Below are 23,951 nucleotides of genomic sequence, written 5' to 3'. Positions count from 1 at the left end.
CAAACTAAAGTAAGAAGTCGATCAATATCAACTTAGAAAAAAAAAAAAAAAAAAAAGGAAGTTTTAGGGTTCAAAAGAAGAAAAGAAGAAGAAGAAGAAGAAAGAAAGTGGTGGTAGGGTAGGGGGTTAGAGAAAAGAAGATGAGATGTAGACAAGTTGAATTGAGGTAGAAACATGTGAAGGTTGAAACCAAAAACATAGGCATTTAATACTTATGCCCTCTCACCAGAAGACCACACACCCTACCCTTTTCTCAATTATCCCTAAACCCCTCCACCACTTCATTTCTCTCTCTCTCTCTCTCTACCCTCAATTTTTTTTTTCCCTTTTTTTTTCCCTCTTTTTATTAGTATAACGGGATCAAAATTGACTCTCTAACCTTTAGAAATGGAGGTCATCTCAATACCATTGATCAACTTATTTGACCTATTTGTTTATATATTACAATATGTAGCCAACTCTTCTTCGTTTATTAGGTTAACTTTGGTTTGTTTGAGTATATAAATCTTTGGCCTTCTTTTAGGACACCCTTTTGGGTCTACAAAATTTTAATTAATATTTTATGTCTCAACAACTCTATATTTTGTTGATTATATGCTTTGCTTCTTTTACGTCAAATTGTACATCTTATTTATGAGTTATAATATAAGAATATGTGGAATTTCGTTTGATGATGATCGACGACTTAGAATTATGATTAGAATGAATGGAAAGTGTTAGATCGATAAATTAAGTTGTTTTAATATATCAAGTCTACATGTTTGTTATGTGTTTGTAATTAACTATAAAAATTCTATTAGTTGGGGAGTTCAAGAATAGTTAGAATATCTAGTCGATCACTTTAAAATTCTAACTTAAAAGATATTGATAGATTATAAAATGCTTATTATATTTGTAAATAATTTTTAGTAATTTTATCATTTGAAATAGATTTATTTAAAGATGGAGATAGTGGGGTATACAATTCAGAATGGGGGCTGGTGAGGAGACGGGCCTTAAGGGTCTCTATGGGCTTTTTAAGCAATTGATAAGCATAGTCAAGAATGTTTCTTCTTTGTTTATTTTACAAAACATAAAGCCAACCAAGTGAACCAAATTACCATGTTGAAATAAAGAAAAACAAAACAAAACCTACATTTGTGTAGTGTAGATCATATGCATCGGACAAATCCATAAGCTAACAAGTGCTTTAATCATCCAGTATAAAGTAAAAATTACCAACTAAAAGATGTGAAGTTTAGATCTCTCAACCCTATATCGTTGAACTAAAAAAACGATAACTATTGGATAATTATTTGTGATATTTATGCCTATGACCACCTCATTTTCATTGATATAAGATTAAGCGTAAATATTATTCTTTTCAGGTTTAATTTTATATCAAAGCAGATAAAATAAACAATTGTGTTGTATTTGATATAAACTCTTTTCTTTAAGTTTGAAGGTTTACGCTGGCAGTATTTGTTACTTATTCAGTTGTGGCAAATAAATGTAAAGGAATCCAGCTTCCCATCCCCAAAAGATGGCAAACAAGATTCACACAATGATGGTTTCCTAATTCCATGAAAAGAAAACCCAAACACTCTTGATGCTTTTGCATTTTCATCTTCATCAAAAGGCTGCTTTTTTTCACAACCCCACCAACTCCCCCCGTAATAAAAAGCCATAGCAGACCTTCACTTTCACAATCCATTCCATTCATAGGCTAACCAAGAAAACGAAGAGAGAGCTTCAGCAGAAATGACCTTTTCCAAATCCAAGTTCCTCACCATCTTTCTCCTCTTTTGCACTCTTCTTCACCTTGGCTTTGCCATTGAAGAAGCTATGGACGACCTCATTGCTCAGAGCGAGATTGGCCAACATCTCCCTTATGCACCGGACTGCTGCAGTAGCTGCCACTCAGGGACCTGCGGCGGTGGTGGCGGCTGTGACATCCCTCCTTATGGGTGTGTGGACAATCCACCTAGGTGTTGTTCTGGCTCGAGTTGCCACCCCACTCCTCCGTCGGTACCGTGTCAAGGACCGTGCCAGGGGCCGTGTCAAGAACCGTGCCAGGGGCCGTGCCAGGGACCGTGCCAGGGACCGTGCCAGGGACCGTGCCAGGGCCAGTGTCAGGGATCGTGTCAAGGCCAGTGTCAGGGATCGTGCCAAGGCCAATGTCCGGGATCGTGCCAAGGCCAATGCCAGGGATCGTGCCAGTCTTGTGGCTGTGGGAGAGGCAATGCAAGCGTTGAGGAACAGCATGAATCGAACTTTAATCATCCTAGGAGTGAATCAACATCCCCAAAGAATGATGGAAATTAGGACATGAAGCTCAGTGAAGGTGTTGGATCATGTTCTTCATGTCCAACATTAACATCTTAGTCAATAATGTCAACACTGCTCGTGGCTTGCAAATAAAAAGCTTCATGATTTGAATTCATTTTCTTATTATAATACCACTCTAATATCAATACATAACTTTTTCTCTACATATCAGATTTCCTATGTTACAAAAGCTGAATTTCATAAGTTCGTGTTCTGTATGAGTATCTCCTTCCTATAAACATCTACCCTCAAATATTCTCAACACTTGATTTCGGTTGAATCTTACACTAATCTAATTTTGACTATCATTGCTGCTTCGACGTAACTATCATTGCTGCTTCGACATTGTTATCAAGGCCAATATAATCCTACGGGCTATCTTTTGACTGGCATAGAAAAGCTTCTCATAAAGTTTTCTACCTCAAACTTATGATCAACTGACGTAGAAAGAGATGTAGAGGGTTGTAGAAGAGGCGTTCTAGCCCTGCTTGGCCGTTCATTAGGAACAGATTCAGGTCCATCGTGTACAGAAGTCGGCTGTAGTTCGATTGACGTATAGTCGACAGTAGTTTCAGAAGTATCATCAATAAGCCGACGGTCGTCATCCTCAAGTGACATCACCGTGCTTGTTTCAGTGTGAATCGTGGTGTCATCTGCAAACATGCGAAGCCTTCTTTTCCTTCTAGCTGCCTTCCCCCATCCATGGATTGTTTCCCTTATTCTTTGTGGAATTAATGCAGCTTTATAGTTTGTTCCCATCTAGAGAAAAGATGCACAAAAGTTTGAAGTTAATCATAGTAGTATGCAGGATACAAGTACAAAACTAGCTGGCCCACTATGTTTGAAACTGATACCTGAGTAACCAAAGCATACAAGGGCAAGGTGCTGTAGCTGCAAAGGAACTGCCCAGCAAATCTGCGAATAAACATCAGAAAAATTGAATATATAGCAAAAATTGAATATATAGCTCTTTAAGCAAGCACGCGACTAGAAATAACTTCAATTCATGCATACCCCAAAATAAGCCTTGCATAGACAAGCATATGATTCCTGATGAAGCAAGAATTATACCCGAATTGCCACTGCAAATTAAGGAAAAAAAAGTATTAGTTACAAACTTACAAGTAATTCTAGCAGAGTTTTCTCAATCCATATTTCTAAACATTTTGTGATCTTGTTTGTTCCATTTCATTTTTCCATTTGTTGTAAGTTGCAAAACGCTGGCAGCGCTTGATATCCGTAGAAATTAAGTTGATCATAGTTATGAAAGGAGGAAAGTACCCAGAACCAGAAGAATGATGCCAACTCGAATGCATTCTGCAAGGAGGGTTAAACAAGAAAAGACTTCAATAAATCAAATATAAACATTAAGGTCAATAATCTGGATGATGATCATTCTAATGTAAAAAAATAAAAATTGACCTGGAAAAGGATAAAGTGGATCAAGGACAAAAGGAGTTCAGGCTTCTTAAACCAGAAAAGATCATCTCTTGGCTTTAGCTTTGAACCCGAAAATGAACCAGTTATACCAGCACTTTCCAATGCCAATGTTGCAATGACATGTTGCAGCTTGGTGCCCACTAAAAGAACAAGCTACAAAAAAAAAAAAAAAAAGGTTGGATAGACAAGGTGAAGGTTTTCTTGATGATGAGAGGTTCAAGCAAGATCTTAAAATGCTGGTATAGAAAATTGCTGTGTTTAAAGAAGTTCATATGAGCGAGACAAGAGATAGACAAGGAGAGAGAACACTCACAACAATAGGAATGCTTGCTATCCAGAAATACAGATTAGAGCCTACAGTAGTAATGCAAAGAAAATGAGAAAATTCAGCATGTTTTATAGAAACAGGCAACTTGAGTTTGATCGTGGTAGTTTAGAGATGGATATAAAATAGCATGAGTTACAAGATGTTTGGCAATGTGTTAGGTGATATTTAGTATGATGTTAGTTAAGGATATAAGGGTAATTAGATAGATAGGAAGTTACTAGTAGTTATAGTGTAAAGGTGGTTGCTAGGGTAGTTACAACTTGTTATAAATAGATGGGAGGGTAAGTGAGAGTAAGGGAGGTTATTTTGTGGAGTGGTCTAGGGCTTGGGTGAGAGTGCTCAAGAGGGAGGTTCCAAGTGCATTATACTTGGGTTTATCTTGTATTTCCTTATAGTTACATTACAATAAATTCAATCTTGTTCTTGTTAAACACAACCATCAAGATCAGAAGCTAAATAATGACACCAACTGAAGTAAAAGTATCTAACGTAACCGTTCTGAGGATCATCAATCTTCGGCTCAACCTAGTAATAATAAGATCAGATAGGAAAGAAGCAGAGGAAGGATTAATGGACAAAATGACATATTTCATGCAATTGGTTCAAACCACAACTTTTTGGTCTTGATTTCCAACAGTGTTACCTTTTACATTAAACAGCATGAAAGCAACGACGAATCCCCACAATGGACCACTGCATTAAAGAGAAGAGGTATTAGTGTTAGTGATATATAATTAAATTTGCTTTCAACCACCAGCTTAAGCTTTTGGGTGAATTGGTGGTTTAATAATTAGTATTAGCTTTCACATCTCCTAGGAAATCTAAATATGCATGCATAAATAGTAATGTCAAGTTTCCAAACATGCTAAAGTGAGCTCAACTCAATAATAATTGGCACGGTCTTCCTCTCTCAAGGAAAAAGATTCAATCTACCATCCCTACCGTTGTAGGACTCGGAAAAAGGAGTTTCCAACACATGAAGCTACCTACTACTATGGTAAATATTTATTTTAGGTTATTATTTCAACTCCTTTATCCTTTACAAACCGAGAGGAGTCAAACTGGCCATATAAATATCAGAGCCTTTTGATTGTGTCATGATGTAGCAAAATCAACATTTTCAAGGAGACCAACATTCTAATATTAACTGAAGGAATTCCAATGTCTTCAAAAGGCCTCCAAAGTATTTCCCCTCAACCTCTGTGTTGTAGCTTGGCAGGAGTCTATTATCATATAAACTTATCTAAAATGAAATAGCAGTCATTTCACCTACCTCACGCCAACTATCCTTTGGAATTCTTCTTCCATGGAGCGGATCATGTAACTGTGGAAATCATAAGTCAAGGAGAGATGGTGATTCTGCAATAAATAAGTTCAAATGGAAAATCTGTTTCAATATTTAGGGTCTTAAGAATATAGATTAATTCCTTAAAAAAAAGCACCCACATATTAAGAGATTAAAATGAGCCACCTTAAATAATGTAACTAAGTAGATTTTACTGCGACTACTATGTTAGCATGAACAATTCGAACACATTTACTGAAATAATAAAAACATGTCACTATTGCACAAGTCCTCCAAACTCATACTAAGTATTCTCCAAAAGATTCCACAAACATAATAGCTTGACAACAGCCACCTGATGATACAAATGCTAGCAAATCATATTAACATACCATGATGAAGCCCTTGCGAAGTGTGAGGTAGTCAGCACGAACTACAGAATTCCCAAATTGCCGGAAAAAACATGTCTACAATTTATAAGTTCAATTAATTGAAAGAAAATTAAAATCAAGATATGTCAACGTAGTGGTAAAACATTAAAAGGGCAGGAGGAGAAAACTACAAGAAGAGAATACAGAGTTATTTTGTTGAAAGGAAAATAAAAAAGGTATCTAGATAGGCTTTCTAGAGTGCTATCTCCCGTATATCTGGACACAAATATTTGTCTACCTCACTCACCTATCTCTTCATATATTGTTAATCTATTGCTATAAACAAACTTCTCTAACAACTCTGACAAATTATGATGACCGAACATGTTATATGACTATTCTACACTAGGCTAACTAACCTGTTTACTAATTAACCAAATATGTATTGTTACTCTGCCACAAAACGCATATTTTGTATTCATCCGATATAAAGATTCCCTAAAAATACATACTTCAACTATTACAGTTGCTCATAAAAAGCGAGATGACCATGTGGTATCTTTTACTCGTCTCTATGGAATTAAATAATCTGATTCAAGTAGCCAAACCCACAAAACTAAAAATTTCGAGGTCCAGGCTCACATCGACTATGGAGTTGTCCATTCCAACCTCAAGAATTTGATAATAGTTCCCTCTAAATATGTTGAAATTGTAACAATGCATTGATTATCCAAGAAAAAGGAAAAGATGGGGAAATTTTTGCTCCATCGTTATCTAATGCTTTTTAGCCCAGAATTTAAGTTCCCCATGCTGCAACAAGTTTTTATGTGATTATATTTTATCCGAGGTGAAAAGTTCCTCCGTGACCTATGTGGGAAAAGTGAGTGGACTTTCTGACTGACCATTATACAGAAAGAGTTTACTTCCATCATTATCCAACTCTTCCATTGATTTCATCATCAAATGCCTCTTGATGTAGCTCATCACTGCATGCCAGAACGAAGCACACAATTGAATCACTATAAGAACCCCTCATAATACACCCTTGAATAGATGGATATGGTGAGTGCACATGCATGCGGATGCAGAATTATAACATCAAACAGAGAATTTTGTGTGGAAGTTGAATTCATACCACCCAGATTAGAAAACTGTTCCTTGTCATAGGATTTGAAGTGTGATATCGAACAAAGGTTGATTGCCTCCGCAATGTCATTTCTCTGGTGATATCTATGATGGCATACAATTACTTGTTAGAGTAAGAAAATTGTATCTGATTAAAGAATTAAAAATTTGTTGGCTCATTTGGAACCTTAAAAGAAAGAAAGAAAGAAAAAAGTCCTTCATTCAACGTGTTGAATAGTAAATAAAACATGAACTCCAGATAAGGGGGAAAATAGTGCAAACTTTGCAAGAAGAACGAGAAAGAAGAATAAATAGGTAAAGGGGACATCAACCTTGAAAATATATGAGGTATAAACTACTATGAATAAAAGATGATTGGCTTGAATAATGCCTTAGAGACTTCTAAATTCAGTATCATTAACAAAAGTGTTCTTGATAGGACGAAATAAGAATTAGTTTCATACTCATTATGCATCGAGTGCTTAATAGAAGATGAATACGATAAAATGCTATGTTATCTAATCCCACATTACCTGACCATAGAGCTTACCATTTAGTGAATCATGTCTGTCCATGTGGGCTTCATTCTCCCAAACTCTCCATCTGTGAATCTGATTTGTAACATATATCAAACAATTACAACTCGTAACACTTGTGATTCTTTTGAAATTTCCCAATTCCCATCAAATACCAATATTCTATGTCAAGATATTGCAGGTCAATAGGCAACATCTTTGGATGTATTTTGAGAAAGAAAATGAAGGCAGTCATTTCATCAATAACAAATGAGATCTCTTTCCAACACAAAATGCAATATAAATAGCAGATATTGGGAACTAAGGTGGTTATGTGAAACCAAAAGTGAAAAAAAGCTCACAAGTTTAGAAATCCTTGTTTTGGGAAGTGTGAAAATAATTTAGCTAGATTTAATACAAAATGACCATAACAACTAGGAAGTACCTTCACAATCGCCAGTAACATTGTTAAGCAGCTATAAGATATATGAGTTACTGCCATTATAAAGATAAAGCGATGCAGTTGCTCAAGACCCTCATATGAAACAAACGGCTCATATCCCTGCATAACGAGTATTTGAAAGTTTTCAATCAGCATCAGCTTGGAAGAAGTATGAGTTCTTATTTGAGTAATATGAACTTCATTACATGCCTCTTTGCAGGTTTTCTTGTTCACATTAAGCATCCGCCTAAACAAATGGGGTAATACAGAAGCTGTATATAGTTTTCGTTCCTCAGATGAACTGTCATCTTCATGTTCGTCAGCCTCAGCTTTGGTGCATGGAGTAAAAGGGGTATTGTAGAACTTTGATGGGATACAGATATTTGATATTGAGCTTGAAGTAGCTGTTAAAAGGAGAGAAATAAATCCAAGCAGCATCAACTCTGAAACCAGAAAGCCAAATGATTGAAGTTCAGAAATAAGAAAAGAAAAATAAGCTCTAAATTAAATACACTAGGCAGCCAGAATGCATAAACAAACTTTTAACTTTTAAGCACACCTTAAGCAATTGATTGAATAGCATGGGCAACTTACCTTCTTTCATTTTCTCCACTGCCTCAAACAGTGGCTTTCGATTAGTTTTCCCCAACCACTGAGTACAAAAGGAACAATCACAAATCATAAAAACATAAAAATCTATAGTTAATGAACTGAAACAAACCAAAAAAATAATCCAAGTTTGCAGGATCCTAGCTCTTAATCAAAAGAGAAATGTAAAGCTACATTCTCCATTCATGTTATTACTCGTTACATGAAAGTTCGAACAAATTACGGACAAAACAGTTAAAATGGAAGAATAATAGAAATTCAATGAGACAAACTAAGGCCCCATGTGGGTGACAATTTGGTTTTCTTTTTTAGATTTTTGAAAATTAAGTTTATTTCCTCTAAATTTCTTACCATGATTTCGTCCTTCTTTCTTTGAACGAAAGAGTTGAATTCTTCGCCAAATTCCAAAAACAAAAAACAGATTTTTAAAATACTTCATTCAGGTTTTGAAAGCTGGCTCAGATTTTTAAACATTGAAAGTCAATAACAAAACAAAAAGAGAAAATCATATGCAGAAGAGAGATGTTTGTAGGCTTAATTTTCAAAACCACTAAAAAAAGTCAAATGGTTACTAGACAAGGCTTAATAATCTCGCCAAAGATGAATCATGTGATGTTAGTAGTCCATAAATTACAGCATGGAGGAAAGGCTGGTGGACCAGAAAGAAAAAGGTACAGAATCACCAGATGAAATGCTTACAGTGCTTAACCGGTGAATGGACCGCTCCACAAGCAAAGAGACTGCAACGAAAATAGTCAGCACAGAAGCAACAGACCAAGTGGGAGTCAAAGCCAAAGATCGAATCTCCTGTTCATTTTCAGCCATCTTCAACAACTTTCTGAGAAACCCCTTCTAGTATGTTCTTCAAAGCTCCACTTACACACCAACCTGGCAGTCTTAACAGACCTCGATCAATTAGAAGGTCATCAATGGTCACTGATGAGAAAAAAGAAGAAAAAAAAATAAAATACTGCTTACTTTCTGAGGACAGCTAGATCACTCAAAACATGAAAGGAAAATCCTTAAAGACAGCATAATGCTTTGCTTACTGCCAAATAATTAGAAAGAAACCCGTGTTTGCTTTATCAAAGTGTTTCCAGGTCCCAATACTCCATGAAAGTGAAAAACGAAGAAGGGTGAATTTATCTTAGGATTTTGCCCAATTGATGGAGACAAAAGTTTTCTTTGCTTTTCCCCTTTTTTGGGTCTGTCCCCTTGGCTCTGAGAAAAAACTTAAGCTCAAAAACCAGCTGAGACAAACTTAATATGACCTATTGCGAGTATTGAACAAAGAAATCAATTGAAACAACAGAGTCCCTGTAGAATACACCAGAAACATTCACTATATCAAGGAAACAAAAAACTAGCAACCTTCTTTTGCATCTCGCGACCAAATGGACAAAAAGGGACAAATAAAAGATTCTTTCAACAACCCCTATGAGCATAGAATCTCAGCTCACATTCCCAAAAAAAAAAAAAAAAAGAAAGAAAAGCTTAGCTAAGAAGACACCTTTTCAAATGCTTCCAACTCCTCAAGTCGTAGAAACAGAAGTTATGTAAACCCAAATCGAAATGGCAACGCAAGTCCCAGTGAAGTGAGAACCCCAAAAGCTAAAAACCACAAGATTTGACTGTGTAGAAACACTAAATTGCAAAGCCCCACATGCAGTAACACGAGGTTCTTGGGTATGAAAACCCCTGCCTTGTGCATCAACTCCCCCAAAGAAACAGAGAGAAGTTCAAGAAGAATACAATACGGTAATGAAATAAGAGGGGAAATTAATAATGACCCAGAAAAAGAAATGCATGGAATTGCAGAGAAATGACAGTGATTTTCGTTTGGGTTTCAATTCTTGTGCGTGGCTGAAAATTTAAAACGGTGGGTCAGAACCCAACTGGACAAAGCAATAATCTTTAGAAGCCAAGTGGGAAAGAAGGCAAGTAATTAACTCGTTAATCGCTCAATTTGACAAGGCAGCTTTTCTTTTGTTTATACTCTCCGCTGATTGAGGAACATGTCAAAACGCCAAATCCACTGCTCCAAAGTAGACGTAAGTCATCAACTTATCAAAAATAATAATAATAATAACTTCCTCATTTCTGTGCTTATAAATGAAAGGAGAATAACAGAAATTTGAACACAGATTAACCATAAATTACCCATTAATCCAAAAATCTAAACCTCTTTTAATACAATTATAGAAGAGATGATCAAATATCTTTTCTCTAAAGAGTATGGTTAATTAGAACTTAGCTCATTTTGGCCCAAAAACTTAAACTTGTTGGTGATAAAGTTAATAATTATGTGTATAGCAACTTTTAAAATTAAAAATATAGCAAAGGTCTATCTCTACGTAAAGTTTGATCCAAATTTTGTTATATTTATTAAGGTTTTTAGTGTAATTGTTATATTTGTAGCTTAAAACACTTAAAAATATGACAAATTTTGACTATCTATCGATGATAGACAATATATTAATGTCAGTCACACTTTGTTATATTATTTTGTTGGTAGACAGATATTAAAAGCAATAGATGATAAAAGTTTTTCAATAATGTCTATCAATAATATCTTTATATTTTTAAGAATATTTTAATTTATTTTTTTATATTTAAAAACAACAATTAATAATACACCAAAAATTTAATAGTGCTTTCACTTACTCTAATTTTATTCTTTTCCAATTTTGTGTTGTAAATTGGTAGTCTCCCATTGCTTTTAAGTGCTTTCAAGTTCTTTCTTCTTTCTTCTTCTTCTTCTTTCTTTTTTTTTTTTTTTTTTTTTCCTTTTGAAATTTAGGGGGGAAAAAGTAATGACTTATTGAAAATGATGCTTTTGTTGCCATATTGAGACAAAAAAAAAGGGAAATTTACTTGTTTTAGAACAACATTAGTTAAACTATTAGGTTTCTACAGCAATTCTCAGTTGTTGACATAATAGAATATTGTATTTTAAAATTGTGCAAGAAATTATATATATATATATATATATATATATATATATATATGTGGAAAAAATGATGCATTATTGCATGATTTCTAAAATATGATAGATGAGAGGTTAATTAAGCTTACAAAAGAATATGTACCTTTTTATGTTATTTTAGTTTTTTTTTTTCCCTCGTGTAATTATCATAAGTTGAAAATTATCTTTTCTTTTTTAATTATTTTTAAATATAACAAAATTTTACTGACTATTAGCAACAGACTATGATAGATTACTATTTTGTACTATTAAACACATGATAGTATAGTTTATCGCAGCAGATAGATTAAGACATTTTGTTATATTTATAATAATTTTAAAAAGTTTGTCATTTAAAATAATTTTCTTTTAAAAATTCTAATAAATCAATTATTATGATTTATACGTAATGTAAAGCGATAAGACGAGATAAGTGATGTCCATCTTGTCTCAAAACTTGCCCTATCTAAACTTAATATTCCCTACATGCCTTTATTTTGTAGCAAAAGCAAAATCTCAAATCTTTATTATCAATTCAATAATCTCTCATTTTTTGCCAAGAAAATAAATACAAATAGCCTTCAAAGATTTGAACATTAAATACAAATATTAGGAATTGATTAATATTTTTGTCAATTTAGTGGTTATTAGGTGAGTTCAATCAATGGTCTCCATATATTTTTCTAGAGAAGAAAAGTTGTTATCAATATATATATATATATATATATATATTGTAATAAAACAAATTGATTTTGTTGATTTTGTATCTTCATTGGATCATGGAAAATGCATCTCTCTAAATTAAAATCATATTTATTTTTAATTATACTTTTTTAAAATTTTAAATTATATTATAAAATTAGAGACAAAAAGAGAGCAAGTTGAGAGCAAAGAGACTTTTTTTTCTTTTCAAATAATTAAAGGTTATCATCATTCCCTCTTTTTTTTTAATTCTAAACTTTTATGAAAGTAATATATATATATATATATATACACATGTACACACATATATATTTTCACTTTGAAACCCATTGACAAGAATGTAAAAAGTACATATCTTTGTTTACAAAAAAAAAAAAAAAAGTTGTCTTTCCCTTTAGCTAAATGTATTGAAACGAAGGACACACGTTTTACTATTGTTAGAGCGAGTGATAAATCGTGATTTTACTTTAATTTATAAGTAGTAGACATCGAGCCATATTATCGCATCCAATCAACATAAATAAAACATCAACAAAAATTAAACTCCACGGAATACGTTTCTTCGAAAACCTCGTGTGAACATATCTCTCTTTACATTTCTTTGTATTCTTTACCCGTTGATTTCATAACGATATTTTTACATTAAACTTGAGCCTCGGAATTTTCTTTCTTTCTTTTTTTTTTTTTTTAAGAAAAGGATTCTTAGATGTTAAGTTTTCAAAGTAATGACATATTATCCATCTAATTAATCTATTTAAATTGGAAGCCCCAACATTCTTATTTGATACGTAGCATAGACCTATAGATCATTTAGCCAAATCCCAACTCCCTTTCACCAATGAAGTTTCCTCCAAACCTAAAGAAATTGCCTTTTTTTTGACTCCACGATTGCTATATCATTTTATTAATATTTTTTGTAATTTTAATTTTTTAAGAGAATCTCATTTGGTGTTTTTTCTTTAAAAAAAGAAAGAAAAAAAAAAGCTTTCATTTTAATAATTTAGATTATAATTAATGGTGTGACGGTGAAAAAAAAGACAAAAGTCTTCAATTGACATCCACCATACCCTTTCATTTTTCTCCATTCTTTTTTCCTTTTCTTTTAAATATATACACAAGTATTATGTCTTTTCTATGTTTATTATCATTCAAACTTCTCCACGAAAGATGTATGCTTCTCTGTCGGTTATTTCTTTAAATTTTCATTTTGGGTGTTAGTGTGTTCGAATTCAACAATTGAGTTTATTAGAGTAGCTTATACGAGTAATGAAGTGAGAAACGCAAGTCAACGCGAATAACGAGATAATAAATCTTTTCAATTATTGGTGAACCAAACAATGAATGAGTTTCTTTTACCCACCCAACTTAGGGTGTCAGACATCCCGTAAAATAAATTCATATACAATCAAATTCTTGACATAAAATACATTCAAAAATAAAAGAAAGAAAAAAGAATGTATAAAACATATACATAGAAATATATTTCTCAATAATCTTGCTCAAATGGGATTCTAGAACATAAGGATCACAAATGCCAAACTTGTGAGGAAGATAGAGAAATAATTTTTGTTGCTCGAAGCACTTTGTAAAGATATTTGCAAGTTACTTTTTAATTGTAGGAACATGATATGCAATAATGGTGTCATATCGAACATAAACACAACAACAGTCTATCTCAATCTGTTTTGTGTGTTCGTGAAGAACATGATTTTGAGTAATATGTATTGTTGAATGACTATCACGAAGTAAATTTATGGCATGAAAAATGACCCATCCCAATATTTTTAAATACACTTTAGACCACTCAAGCTACAGAGGTACACCCAACGTTAATTGATAAACGAAACATTGTTTATGTTTCTTTTTAGTTTTTCAAGAAAAACAAACCATCCAAAACATCGAGCCATGGGGCAACTCTCCCAATTCAACTCACACCATCCTAATAGAGCCGAATCACAATTTGAGCAAAGAAAAATCTATTTGACGTGGACAACTTAACATGAAAAATCTTGATGAATTTTATAATTATAATTTATAATCAATTCCTTTGAACTTAAAAGAAAAGTACAAAAAGAGAGAATGATATGTAACATGCATTATATTAGAAGAAAAAAAATGTTCAATATGATTAAGCATTGTTGCTTAAAAGCAAAGTATGAGCAATAATTTCCTGTGTTCTTTTATTTTTTACGTTTTATAGGTACAAACCTTAAGGCTCCCCCATAACTAAATGCAATTTAATGTCATCAACATATTTTATTTATTACATTATTTGTTATCTTTAGATGAGTAGTTAGTCAGTCATATTTGAATTATATTCCTTTGATCAATTTCTAAAACAATGCATTCAAATAATTAACATTTGCTTAATCACATTCTTGTTTTTATTTTTTGTTGAAAACAGTTTTTTTTTTTTTTTTAATAACAATTTCTTATTTTTCCGTCCATAAAGAAAATATTAGCTTTAAGAAAAAGTCAATTTCATACAACATTTTGTTTATTTATTATTCATAATAATTATTATATGACGTCTATGGTCTCTATTTTATAGGGGACCATAAATAATTATTTTTCCTATTAAAGCGTTTGAAAAATTGAAAAGTGAAATTTAAAAGGAAGAAAGAAAAAAAATTTAAATTCGAATGAAAAACCTTTGGAAGAGACCTCTCTTGAGTCTTGACCACGGCCAATCAAAACAAAATAAGTTATGCAGTAAAAACACAAAAAATCTTACTCCTTCGAGTAAAAACACTTTTTAAAAGTAAATCAATGTAAGACATTTTAGAAATTTATTTAACGATAACCAAAATCAAAACCAACCTGAAACTACTAGGACAAAATAATCGTACAAACAAATACAAAAGGAAACACTTGACTCAATGATACTACATCACCCAAATCCAGAATAAAAAACATCAAACGAGAAAATAAAAAATCACACTAAAAAATTGTGGGTAGTTTTGAACAAGACGACATTGACCATTGAGAAGTAACAAGAACTACAGTTTTTTATCGCCCTAGTGTCGATCTATTATTCCATAGGACCTTTTCTAAAGTATCATCACTGCACTAGAGTTTAACTGCCAAGTTCGGTTCGAGATGGATTGGTGTACCTGTCATATACTTCCAGAAACAGGTAAACAGAAAGCTCCATTCATTCAAACCATTATATCTCTGATAATTTCGAACCCTCCCCTACTCACACTATTACATCCCAATAATTGTGGACGAATTTAATACAAAACTAAATCGGGGCCAAGGCCAAGACATCCCCTTTTCCTTCCCTCTCTCACTATTATCAAAGATGGCCATCCAATTTTTTATGTCCCAGCTGTTAAATGAAAAGAATTTTCAGCCTATGCTTTTTCTAAATTTGAAAACCATTTATGAGACATTTCATATCGGGCGCTGTTTTCTTTTGCAATGTGTTGCAATAAATAGAAATGGCTTTTAAAGACCTATACCAAAATTTGTTTCCAACTAAATGTAGGGAGACTAGACATGTTACATATATATTATAGGGTTAGCTTTTTTGGCCTTCCCTAACAGATATAACTAAAGAAAAATTGAAAGCTAAGAATTTATGGCCTATCTTTGCTAAGAGCCTTAAAGTAAAGGATGGAAGAGAAGCACTGGCAAAAAAAAGATACAACAAATATGTAATTAAGCAGGAAAATATCACCAGATGACCTCAGCTTGCAATTGTATGCTCATCTTCGTTTTTGTCGTCCTGATCTCCAGATGTCTTTCCCTCAGTGTCAGAAAGAGGAGCTTGTAATTCATCCTCGGAGACTAGAGTCTGGTCGGATGTCTCGCCATTCAATTCATTTTCACTAAACAGATCCCTTTGAACAGGCACACTTCTTTGCTGTTGAGATGATATAACATTTGCAATGGCTTTGAAAGCGGCTGCAGCTTGATTGCTGTCCACACCTGAGTCATCATCAACACCATAGTTGGGTTCTTCTGACTCGTCTTCCACTCGAGGTGGTGGAACAAAAAAGGGAAGTTTGCCCCTCTGCCAGTCATGGAGGACCATTTTTGCTGCAGTGGTTAAGTCAGGCTCACCACCCTGGAAAGAAGACCATCCCACTTGAAACAGTTAGTTTTCAAGTTCCATAAAACTCATTGCAATCAAGGCTGAACAAAAAGATAAACAATAATAACTTTCAAAATAAATGACATACCCTTAGGAGCTTGCCGGTCAATTTGCAAAGCTGAACTAAAAAGTCATTGTCGTCCTCCCTAACATGAGAACAAATTTAAATTGATATTCAGCATTATTTAATCAGATGGCAGAATATGAATAATAAGCAAATTACTGAATGAGAGATTGTTCTATTGGAAAACATAATAATTTTCTACGAGGGCCATGGACGCAGCTTTAATCATCTGTTATGTCATCAAATAACAGCATTACACTAACAGTTGCTGCAAACTAGAAGGTTATAGCTGAATGAGCAGAGATTATATTACCAAAGAGATTTCATGAAAGGCTGCTGCAACAGCATAAAGTTTTCTATCAATGATGATACTTTTAAATTTTGTTTTTCTCCCACAACCTAGGGGCTGTCTAGGGGAAGGAGTGATTTATGGGCAGGTTAGTGATATAATAATCCTAGTACTATAATAGACCTAGTGTTATGATAATATGCGTTTGGAGAAGGATTATGATAAGTAGTGCTATGATAGTATACGTTTGGGGGAAGGATTATGATAAGTAATATTATGATTGTATGCGCTTGGAGGAAGGATTATGATAATAGTGTTATGATAGTATATGTTTGGTGGAGGATTGGAGAAGGAGTAAGAATGATTGGGGAAGGAGTGAGAAGGATCGGAGAAGGAGTGGAATAGTGAAAAAGAGAGAAACGGAGGATTTTGGAAAACCTAGGTTTTCCATAATCCTTCCCCCAAACGGTGAAGTGGGTTAACATAACCCACTCCACTCCCCCATAATTCTAGGGCCAAACACCCCCTAAGCTTTATCATCTTTAGTCCCTAAACATTTAGGTTTATTTCTCCTTTCCCTCTAAATTGTCAAATTTGCTATTTTCTATTCGATCCCTACACTTAATAATAATTTTGATCCTCACTCAACGTGGACATGTAGTTGAGGTGGGTATTAGATAAATAACAGTAAGAACCAAAATGGTATTTTACTTTTCCTTTAAAAGTGACTAAAAACGCATTTTGGAAATTGAAAAACGATTGAAAAATTATATTTGAACCAAATAATAACGGTTGCAAAATCAAGCAAAAAGGATAGTCATGCACCAATTTTTTATCTTGTACGCTCTTTCAAGGTGTTCCTTCTTCACACGCTTCAAAACTTCTCCAATATGTTCCGATGCATCCTCCAAATTTGTAACTCGTACCTAGTGCAAAGTTCCAAATACCAAATTATACATACAGACAGTAATATAAAATATTAACAAATTGGCAAAAGGGTAATTTCCATACCAATTAATTGAAAAAACCTATATGGTAACGGTAGAAACCAGAAGGAAATGCAAATGAAAATGAGAAGAAACATACCACACCCTTAAGCACAATATCAGTTTCAGTGTCGCTATTTTGATAAACGACTCCCGGGCAGTCAATCAAGAAAATCCTCTTTGTGAGAGTTATATATTGCCAAACTTTAGTTTCTCCTGGAATAGGTGCAACTTTGCATACCTAATAAAAGAAAGGCAAAGTTACATTTCATGTATATGTATGTATGTATGTGTATAACATGGATTCACTATAGTATCACAACGACAAGCAACAGAGGCGAGAGATTGAAACAATCTTTTGAGTGATAGTTAACAGACCTAAAAGTTACCATGGCTTCTAAGACATACTTTCTTAGCAGTGAAGAAAGTAATGGAAGTGCTTTGTTGGACGTTCAACTTACCAGCTTCATGCAATATATTCAAATTAAAGTGTTTTTTTCTTTTTTTGTGAACGCCAGACCAGCCGTACCATATGCTCGTAAATCGTAATCTTTTTTATCTTAAAAATCAAAGTTTCCAGTTTTTAGAAAACCTTTAAAAATATATATTTTACATACAAATCAAGAACACTTTCTTGCACATGAGCACATCTGAACTCCAGATTGTTCCAAATATTTCCATTGATATGTAAGAAAAGTCCAAGAAAAAATTTATTGATTCAGCCACCTTTCAATCTTCAATCTAATATTCGCCTGCCTCTAGGTTTTCCAATTATTTTTATACCAGTCAACAATTGGTTGCCCTGAGAGTTGAAACTAGACTTCAACAAACTGGGTGTCAGACTTGTTACCTTCTCCTCTGGGTTTCCCAATTATTTTTAGCCCAGTCAACAATTGGCTACCCTGCTACTTGACGCTAAGCTTAACAAGAAAACTAGGTCAGACTCGTTACCTTCACCTCTAACTTTTCCAATTTTTTTAGATCAGGCAACAATGGGCTGCCCTGCTACTTGAAACTAGGCTTAACAAACAAACTGTGTGTCAGACTTGTTACCTTACCTCCACCCCCTTCCAACTATTATTTCCTGAAATTTTCCCTCCAACTCCACGGAAAGATTCTGCATTTTTCGTAGTGTAATATCAACTTGGTGGCTCATCACACTTGTGATTCATTGGTACGGAAATATTCAAAAGACAATATTTGATAAGCAAGCCATATGCTCATAAACATTCAAATGAATAAGAATATTCTCAAAAAAACATGTTACACCTAACAGACGTCCACACAGTTACAGAAGATCCGGATAATGAAATTTAGAACATCCAAATTTAGCATAACAAGATATATGGCATCCAAATTTTGCAATGATTGTTCCGAAAGTAACAAGATAGAACCTTTTGTATGCTAATTATTTAGTGCAAGCTTTTCGTTCAAAATTCAGTCCAGACATACCACCAAATGAATGTTTTAAAAAAATAGACTACAGTTTTTCACATTAACACAAGACATTTCAAAGTAGAATGAGAACTTACATTCTTGGTCCGTAGAGTGTTAATTACAGATGACTTTCCAACATTGGGATACCCAACAAATCCCACAGAGATAGCTTGCTTGTCACTTTTTAAGCGGGCAAATTGCCTCAGCACGGATAGGAGAGAACCCTAGGAGCAACAAAAAAGGGTTTTAAAAACACCGTTAAAGATCATGCTTCTTCTATATTGCCAAAGATGATACATCAAACGATTCCCTTGTGGATTTTCTCATGACCAATATGATCTAAACATAAAAAGATGCAATTGTAAATAGAGGGAGCATTAGAGAGCTTCAGATACTATGTTGTTTTACAAAAGGAAAAAACTGCATGAAATCAACTAAAATAATCTATAGTATAAGGACAAAAATGAAAGGTCTAGGGATGTTAAATTTAAAGTATAAGAAACCGTTTCATATAATTAATGAACCTTCCATCTTCTAACACAGAAAATGGGATGAACGAGGTTGAAAAAGAAGACAACTGAAGGCCTTCAAAATTGATTAAGAATGACTCACATTTTCCCATAGCGATTTTAGACTCTTAGCAAGAAATGAATCTTGACAAAATTGGTAATATTATGGGGTCCTTAATTTAATAAAAAAAAATACCTTTCCAAAGGATTTGTTGATGCTTGCATGAAATGCTAGAGTTGGATATTCTTTAGATAACACTCTAAGCCATCCCTTTGTTGCCCAAGCAGGAATCAAATCACACTGAAAATGCCATTTATTAAAATGTCTCAGCCAGCCGTAAAGAAGTTATCAAAGAATTCAGAACCAAGTAGGTAACTTTAAAATCCAAATCAAAGATAAGGTAAAACCTTATTTAACAGAAGAACCACGTGTTTATGCTTGCAATGCTCTTTCAAATGTCTCTCTAAATGGTAACACCTTGTTCCTTGTGGATCTCTTGCATCTAGAACCTGGAACAATGACAAATAATCAAAAGAGAAGTCAAATGGAAATGCAAGAAATGATAGGGGCTTTTGTATTAAGTTGCAGGGTAACACAACACAATTCTGACACGGAAGGAAAAAGATAAGAAGTTTAACATGTAAAATGTAATAATATGCAGATGTGCAAACTATTTGAAGACGTTTCTTTCCAAACAAGAAATAAGGTAAACAACATTTAGAAATAATAGTTACAATAATTACAACAAACCTGGACAACAACATCTGAAGAATCGATTACTTTGTAGAGCTCACCCCATATACGTTTACTTTGACCCTTCTCAAACATAGTATGTCGAACTAGGTCTCTAAAACCATCTTCTTCGCTTCCCTCTACAGTAGCATTTTCAGCATACTTTTCCTCAAAGTCATCTAAAGAATAAAGAATAGGCAATAGGAAAAACAGCACTTTTAACATCTGTGATGACAACAAAAAAAATTGAATGAAAAAATATATATATTCATTTTTTATAATAAACAATCTCATTGATGAATGAAATAATCCAAGGACATACAAGAGAACACTATCAAAGGAAATATAAGGTTTCAATTTTCAACAAGATAATTGAGGCTATGATCTTCAAGTTTAAGATATTCTTTTTGGTGCAAACGTTTACACCCAAAAAAGAGCAAAGCAATACATAAATTGAAAACAGCATCATCTGAAATATCTCGTCAAATAAAAAGAATAGAATCACAAAAAAGGAATAGAATCGCTTTTATTTTCTATTTTTTGACAAGATTCAAGGTACAAACTTCAAATTAATACAAGGAAAAGAAATAGCAAATCGGGAAGCAAACAGTTGATGGAATACCACAGAAATTGACCACTACTCCCTAGAAAGCATTTGTTTACCCAAATTTCTCTGCAAATGCAAGAGACTGAGTCAAAATATTTCATACCATGGGACTTGTCAGCCTTCTGAAGTAATGACTCATAGTCCGCAGCCAAAAGCTTTGGTCGCTTTCTCTTCCCCTTAGGCCCAAATGCATCCTGAAAAGGTTCTGTGTCGAGAAGATGGACTCTGGATTGCTTCAGAGATAAAGGTACCAGATTAGCATATCAAAGTTGAAAACTTTTGTCTTCCTTAGTAACATAATTCTCTTATAACAAGATACCATAATGGATGATTGTCTTAGCATACATAATGATGTCATAGAGCATTCAAAGCTTCATCTAGTATATGAATCAGTGAGTAAGATCAGGTGGGAAGGTGAGAGATAACAACACTAACACACTCAACAGGCATTGGACAACCTTTCTTTTGTCAAGTTTTGAAAGAAAAAAAAACCGATACAACAGCTAAGAACATTGGCAACAGTGGTGTAAAATATGTGTATAAATAAACCTTATCTATAAAAGAAAGTTAACCTAAAAACACTTCAAATCAACAAATTTTAGAAAAGACCTTCTACCTTCTGATGGTCATTCAACAGGGAAAGGGGCAGCTTCCTTTCCTTCAAAATCACATTATAGCTACTTGACATCCGTTTTTCAAGCTCTTCACGGAAAATTTCGAGCTCTTTCTGGTTTACAACTCGGGTATTCCCTATCAATTCAAGTAAATACAGATCGTTATGCTTCCTCTCCAAAATCTTATCACAACACAATACAATAGCATTCAGAATACAAGTTCATTAAATAATGAACAAGGAGAGAAATGTAGGCATGGCACCATCTGGAAAAATTATTGAATAAGGCCACAGTGAGAGCTCCCAATAAGCATTGACTAAAAGCCCAAAAAACCACATGCCCCTAAATTCCTAATAACAGTATGAAATCCATCTTGCAATTTACTCTCATCCAACATTGTGCCCCATTGTTCTGGTGGACTCCGACAATCTCTCCCCCATTTGCTAAATCAACACAAAACGTTCAAACAATCCGCTAATCAGCTTATAAACATGCCACTCCAACCCGACGGTCACTTTTTTCCTACAATCTCAACCAAGAACAACATATTTCATGCCCCCCAGGGAACCCTTTTATGTGCTTCTCTCAACGTGTGGGACAAAAAAACTAACTAAAAGAACCAAGCAATTGAAATAGAAAAGTAAGAAATGAAATATTGCAAGCATATAAAACACAAATCAATAAGAACATACCGAACCAGCGGCGATCGGGTTGAATTCGTGTGTCAGGTAACTCATTCGACTGAAGGTCATTCTTCAACACCTTTCCTTTCCGATCACGTTTTGGCCTCGTATTATACATCTTGAGTCGTCGCACCGTGGCGGCACTACGCCCATTCTTGTTTTTCTCATTGCTTCGGTTGACATCCAGAGAATGCTTTGGTTTCCCAGACACATTTACCTTCTTTTCCTTCTTCTTCGCCATCTTGAATTTAAATTTATGTTAACTCGTTGATATGAAATAAACTCCAAAAAAAAAAAAACCAAAAATTCAACAAGAATAACGAAGAATTTGGATGGGTAGACAAGTAACTTTAGCTTTAAGCATCAAAATACTAACCTCTGTTCGAAAAGTAATTATGTGTTTTTTTCTTGTTTCTTTTTATTCATTGTTTTTCGCCCTTGGTTTATGTTTGCATTTTGATAGAATAATTGAACATTTGTCAGAGAAGAAATCAACAAAGAAGACGTTTCTTCCCTTTCTTATGCGTATGCGAAGTGAATAAACCAACCAAACAAAATAGAAAATCGAAACCTGATTTGGAAAATAAGCGAGACTGCCGCAGCTGAGAAGAGGAATGAGTCGGCAGCCGCTAAGAGTGCGTGTGTGGCTGTGGAAGGTGAGTATGGAACTCCGAGCAGACTGCAAGTCGAAACCTACGTAGGGTTTCGAAAAGGGCTTTTAGAAGAAGATGACTACGGATATTTACGAGGGACAGGGGCCGGTTCGGTTTGAAATTAACCGAACCAGCCATACCGGTTCGATTTTTTCTATTAGTTGGTTATATTTTTAATAATCATCTTTTAATATCAAAAGCAAAAGATTTTAAGCTAAGGAATTTGTTGTGTATTTAAGAATTAAGAACCAACGAAGAAAAATCAAAAAACCAAAAATCTTACTTCAAACAGCAAATTCGGCGACGGCGGAGGTGAACGGCAACTGGGTAGCGGCTTTCGGCGTCAACTGAGGACTGGACAACGGTCGGAAACGAAGCTAAAAGAGAGACTGTGAGAGCTGGCCGATGTTCGACCGGTGTGAGCGGACGGCAGACGTTTGACGGCGACCTCGAGGGCCGGACGGGACGACGGAGAGCAGCGTCGGTGGGTACTATGCACCGGGGTGGTTTGCTTTCCCCTTCTTTCTCTATTTTACCTAAACACTTTCTTTTTCCTTTTATTTGACCAATTAAAAAGTCCACATATTCTAATATGTATAGAGTATATCCTCTTTATATTTCCCTTAAATCAAAATTTAAAACAATTGGATTTTAGGGTTAGCCAAAATGCTAATACTAAATCGAAATAATGTCACGTCTCCCAAAATCGTCCTAATGAAATTTTATTGATGGATAAATGATAATGATCGAGTTTGAATCGCATGTGTAATCGGGTTGTTTCTCACATATATATACTTACAATTATGAATTTCATAAAATTTACTATTATTGTTATCGTTACCTCATCTTTGAGGGGTCAAGCGGTATCATCGTTTCAATATCGGTATCGATAATAATAAATATGTCAAAATTGAATAATTTTCAATTGTGACAATAATACTAATGATAGCTACAACAGTAACTACACCGTTAAGATAAACAAAAAACCATAATTTTCCGGTAAAATTGAATTGAACAACCTCAACATATCAATTGGAATGCGTTGTTTCATAACAAATTTCATAAACAAAAACAACTTTATTGAAATCTACTATTTTATACTTTTCAAATTTTAACTTAGTTTTTTAAATCATCCGTAAACACATAGATAACAAATAAAGAAAATTGGAGGAAAAACAACTTTTTGAA

General features: G+C 34.0%; 2 protein-coding genes across 8 annotated transcripts; both read right to left on the bottom strand.

The window, feature by feature from the left end:
* Nucleotides 1-2,409: 2,409 nt before the first annotated feature.
* LOC103498051 (MLO-like protein 11) lies at nt 2,410-10,375 on the bottom strand. 7 transcript variants are annotated; one of them, XM_008460506.3, is made up of 17 exons: nt 9,933-10,375; nt 9,472-9,739; nt 9,122-9,358; nt 8,408-8,465; nt 8,024-8,256; nt 7,817-7,933; nt 7,407-7,467; nt 6,867-6,961; nt 5,753-5,827; nt 5,349-5,434; nt 4,719-4,768; nt 4,061-4,101; nt 3,730-3,900; nt 3,589-3,624; nt 3,322-3,389; nt 3,162-3,222; nt 2,410-3,066 (listed from the first exon to the last, which is right to left on the bottom strand). In XM_008460506.3, the coding sequence occupies exons 3-17, from the start codon at nt 9,245-9,247 to the stop codon at nt 2,683-2,685; spliced, it is 1,662 nt and encodes a 553-aa protein (XP_008458728.1). In that variant the 5' UTR covers nt 9,248-9,358; nt 9,472-9,739; nt 9,933-10,375; the 3' UTR covers nt 2,410-2,682. The 7 variants fall into 7 exon arrangements, with proteins under 7 accessions (XP_008458728.1, XP_008458731.1, XP_050945565.1 ...); XM_008460509.3 differs by having other exon boundaries at nt 9,122-9,318; nt 9,401-9,643; XM_051089608.1 differs by having other exon boundaries at nt 9,122-9,310; nt 9,401-9,643.
* Nucleotides 10,376-15,500: 5,125 nt separating this feature from the next.
* On the bottom strand, nt 15,501-22,839 carry LOC103498049 (nuclear/nucleolar GTPase 2). The gene is made up of 12 exons (XM_051089607.1): nt 22,682-22,839; nt 22,120-22,351; nt 21,430-21,563; nt 20,917-21,046; nt 20,225-20,385; nt 19,882-19,983; nt 19,670-19,774; nt 19,060-19,188; nt 17,628-17,768; nt 17,367-17,467; nt 16,277-16,334; nt 15,501-16,161 (listed from the first exon to the last, which is right to left on the bottom strand). Exons 2-12 carry the CDS (start codon nt 22,349-22,351, stop codon nt 15,781-15,783), a joined length of 1,674 nt encoding a protein of 557 aa, XP_050945564.1. The 5' UTR covers nt 22,682-22,839; the 3' UTR covers nt 15,501-15,780.
* Nucleotides 22,840-23,951: the final 1,112 nt, after the last annotated feature.

This window comes from Cucumis melo, chromosome 9 (genome assembly GCF_025177605.1).
Source record: "Cucumis melo cultivar AY chromosome 9, USDA_Cmelo_AY_1.0, whole genome shotgun sequence".
NCBI classification, from domain to species: domain Eukaryota; kingdom Viridiplantae; phylum Streptophyta; class Magnoliopsida; order Cucurbitales; family Cucurbitaceae; genus Cucumis; species Cucumis melo.
This window is presented reverse-complemented; position numbering and strand designations above follow the sequence as displayed.

Excerpts from the sequence above, each read along its gene's own strand:
- LOC103498051 (XM_008460506.3), bottom strand. The coding sequence starts at position 9,247 with ATGGCTGAAAATGAACAGGAGATTCGATCTTTGGCTTTGACTCCCACT. Across the intron at positions 8,257-8,407 it reads AGTGGAGAAAATGAAAGAAG|AGTTGATGCTGCTTGGATTT; the intron begins GTAAGTTGCCCA and ends TTCTGGTTTCAG. Across the intron at positions 3,067-3,161 it reads TGTATGCTTTGGTTACTCAG|ATGGGAACAAACTATAAAGC; the intron begins GTATCAGTTTCA and ends TCTTTTCTCTAG.
- LOC103498049 (XM_051089607.1), bottom strand. The coding sequence starts at position 22,351 with ATGGCGAAGAAGAAGGAAAAGAAGGTAAATGTGTCTGGGAAACCAAAG. Across the intron at positions 21,047-21,429 it reads TGTTGAATGACCATCAGAAG|CAATCCAGAGTCCATCTTCT; the intron begins GTAGAAGGTCTT and ends TTATCTCTGAAG. Across the intron at positions 17,468-17,627 it reads ATATTGTGCTTAAGGGTGTG|GTACGAGTTACAAATTTGGA; the intron begins GTATGTTTCTTC and ends ACTTTGCACTAG.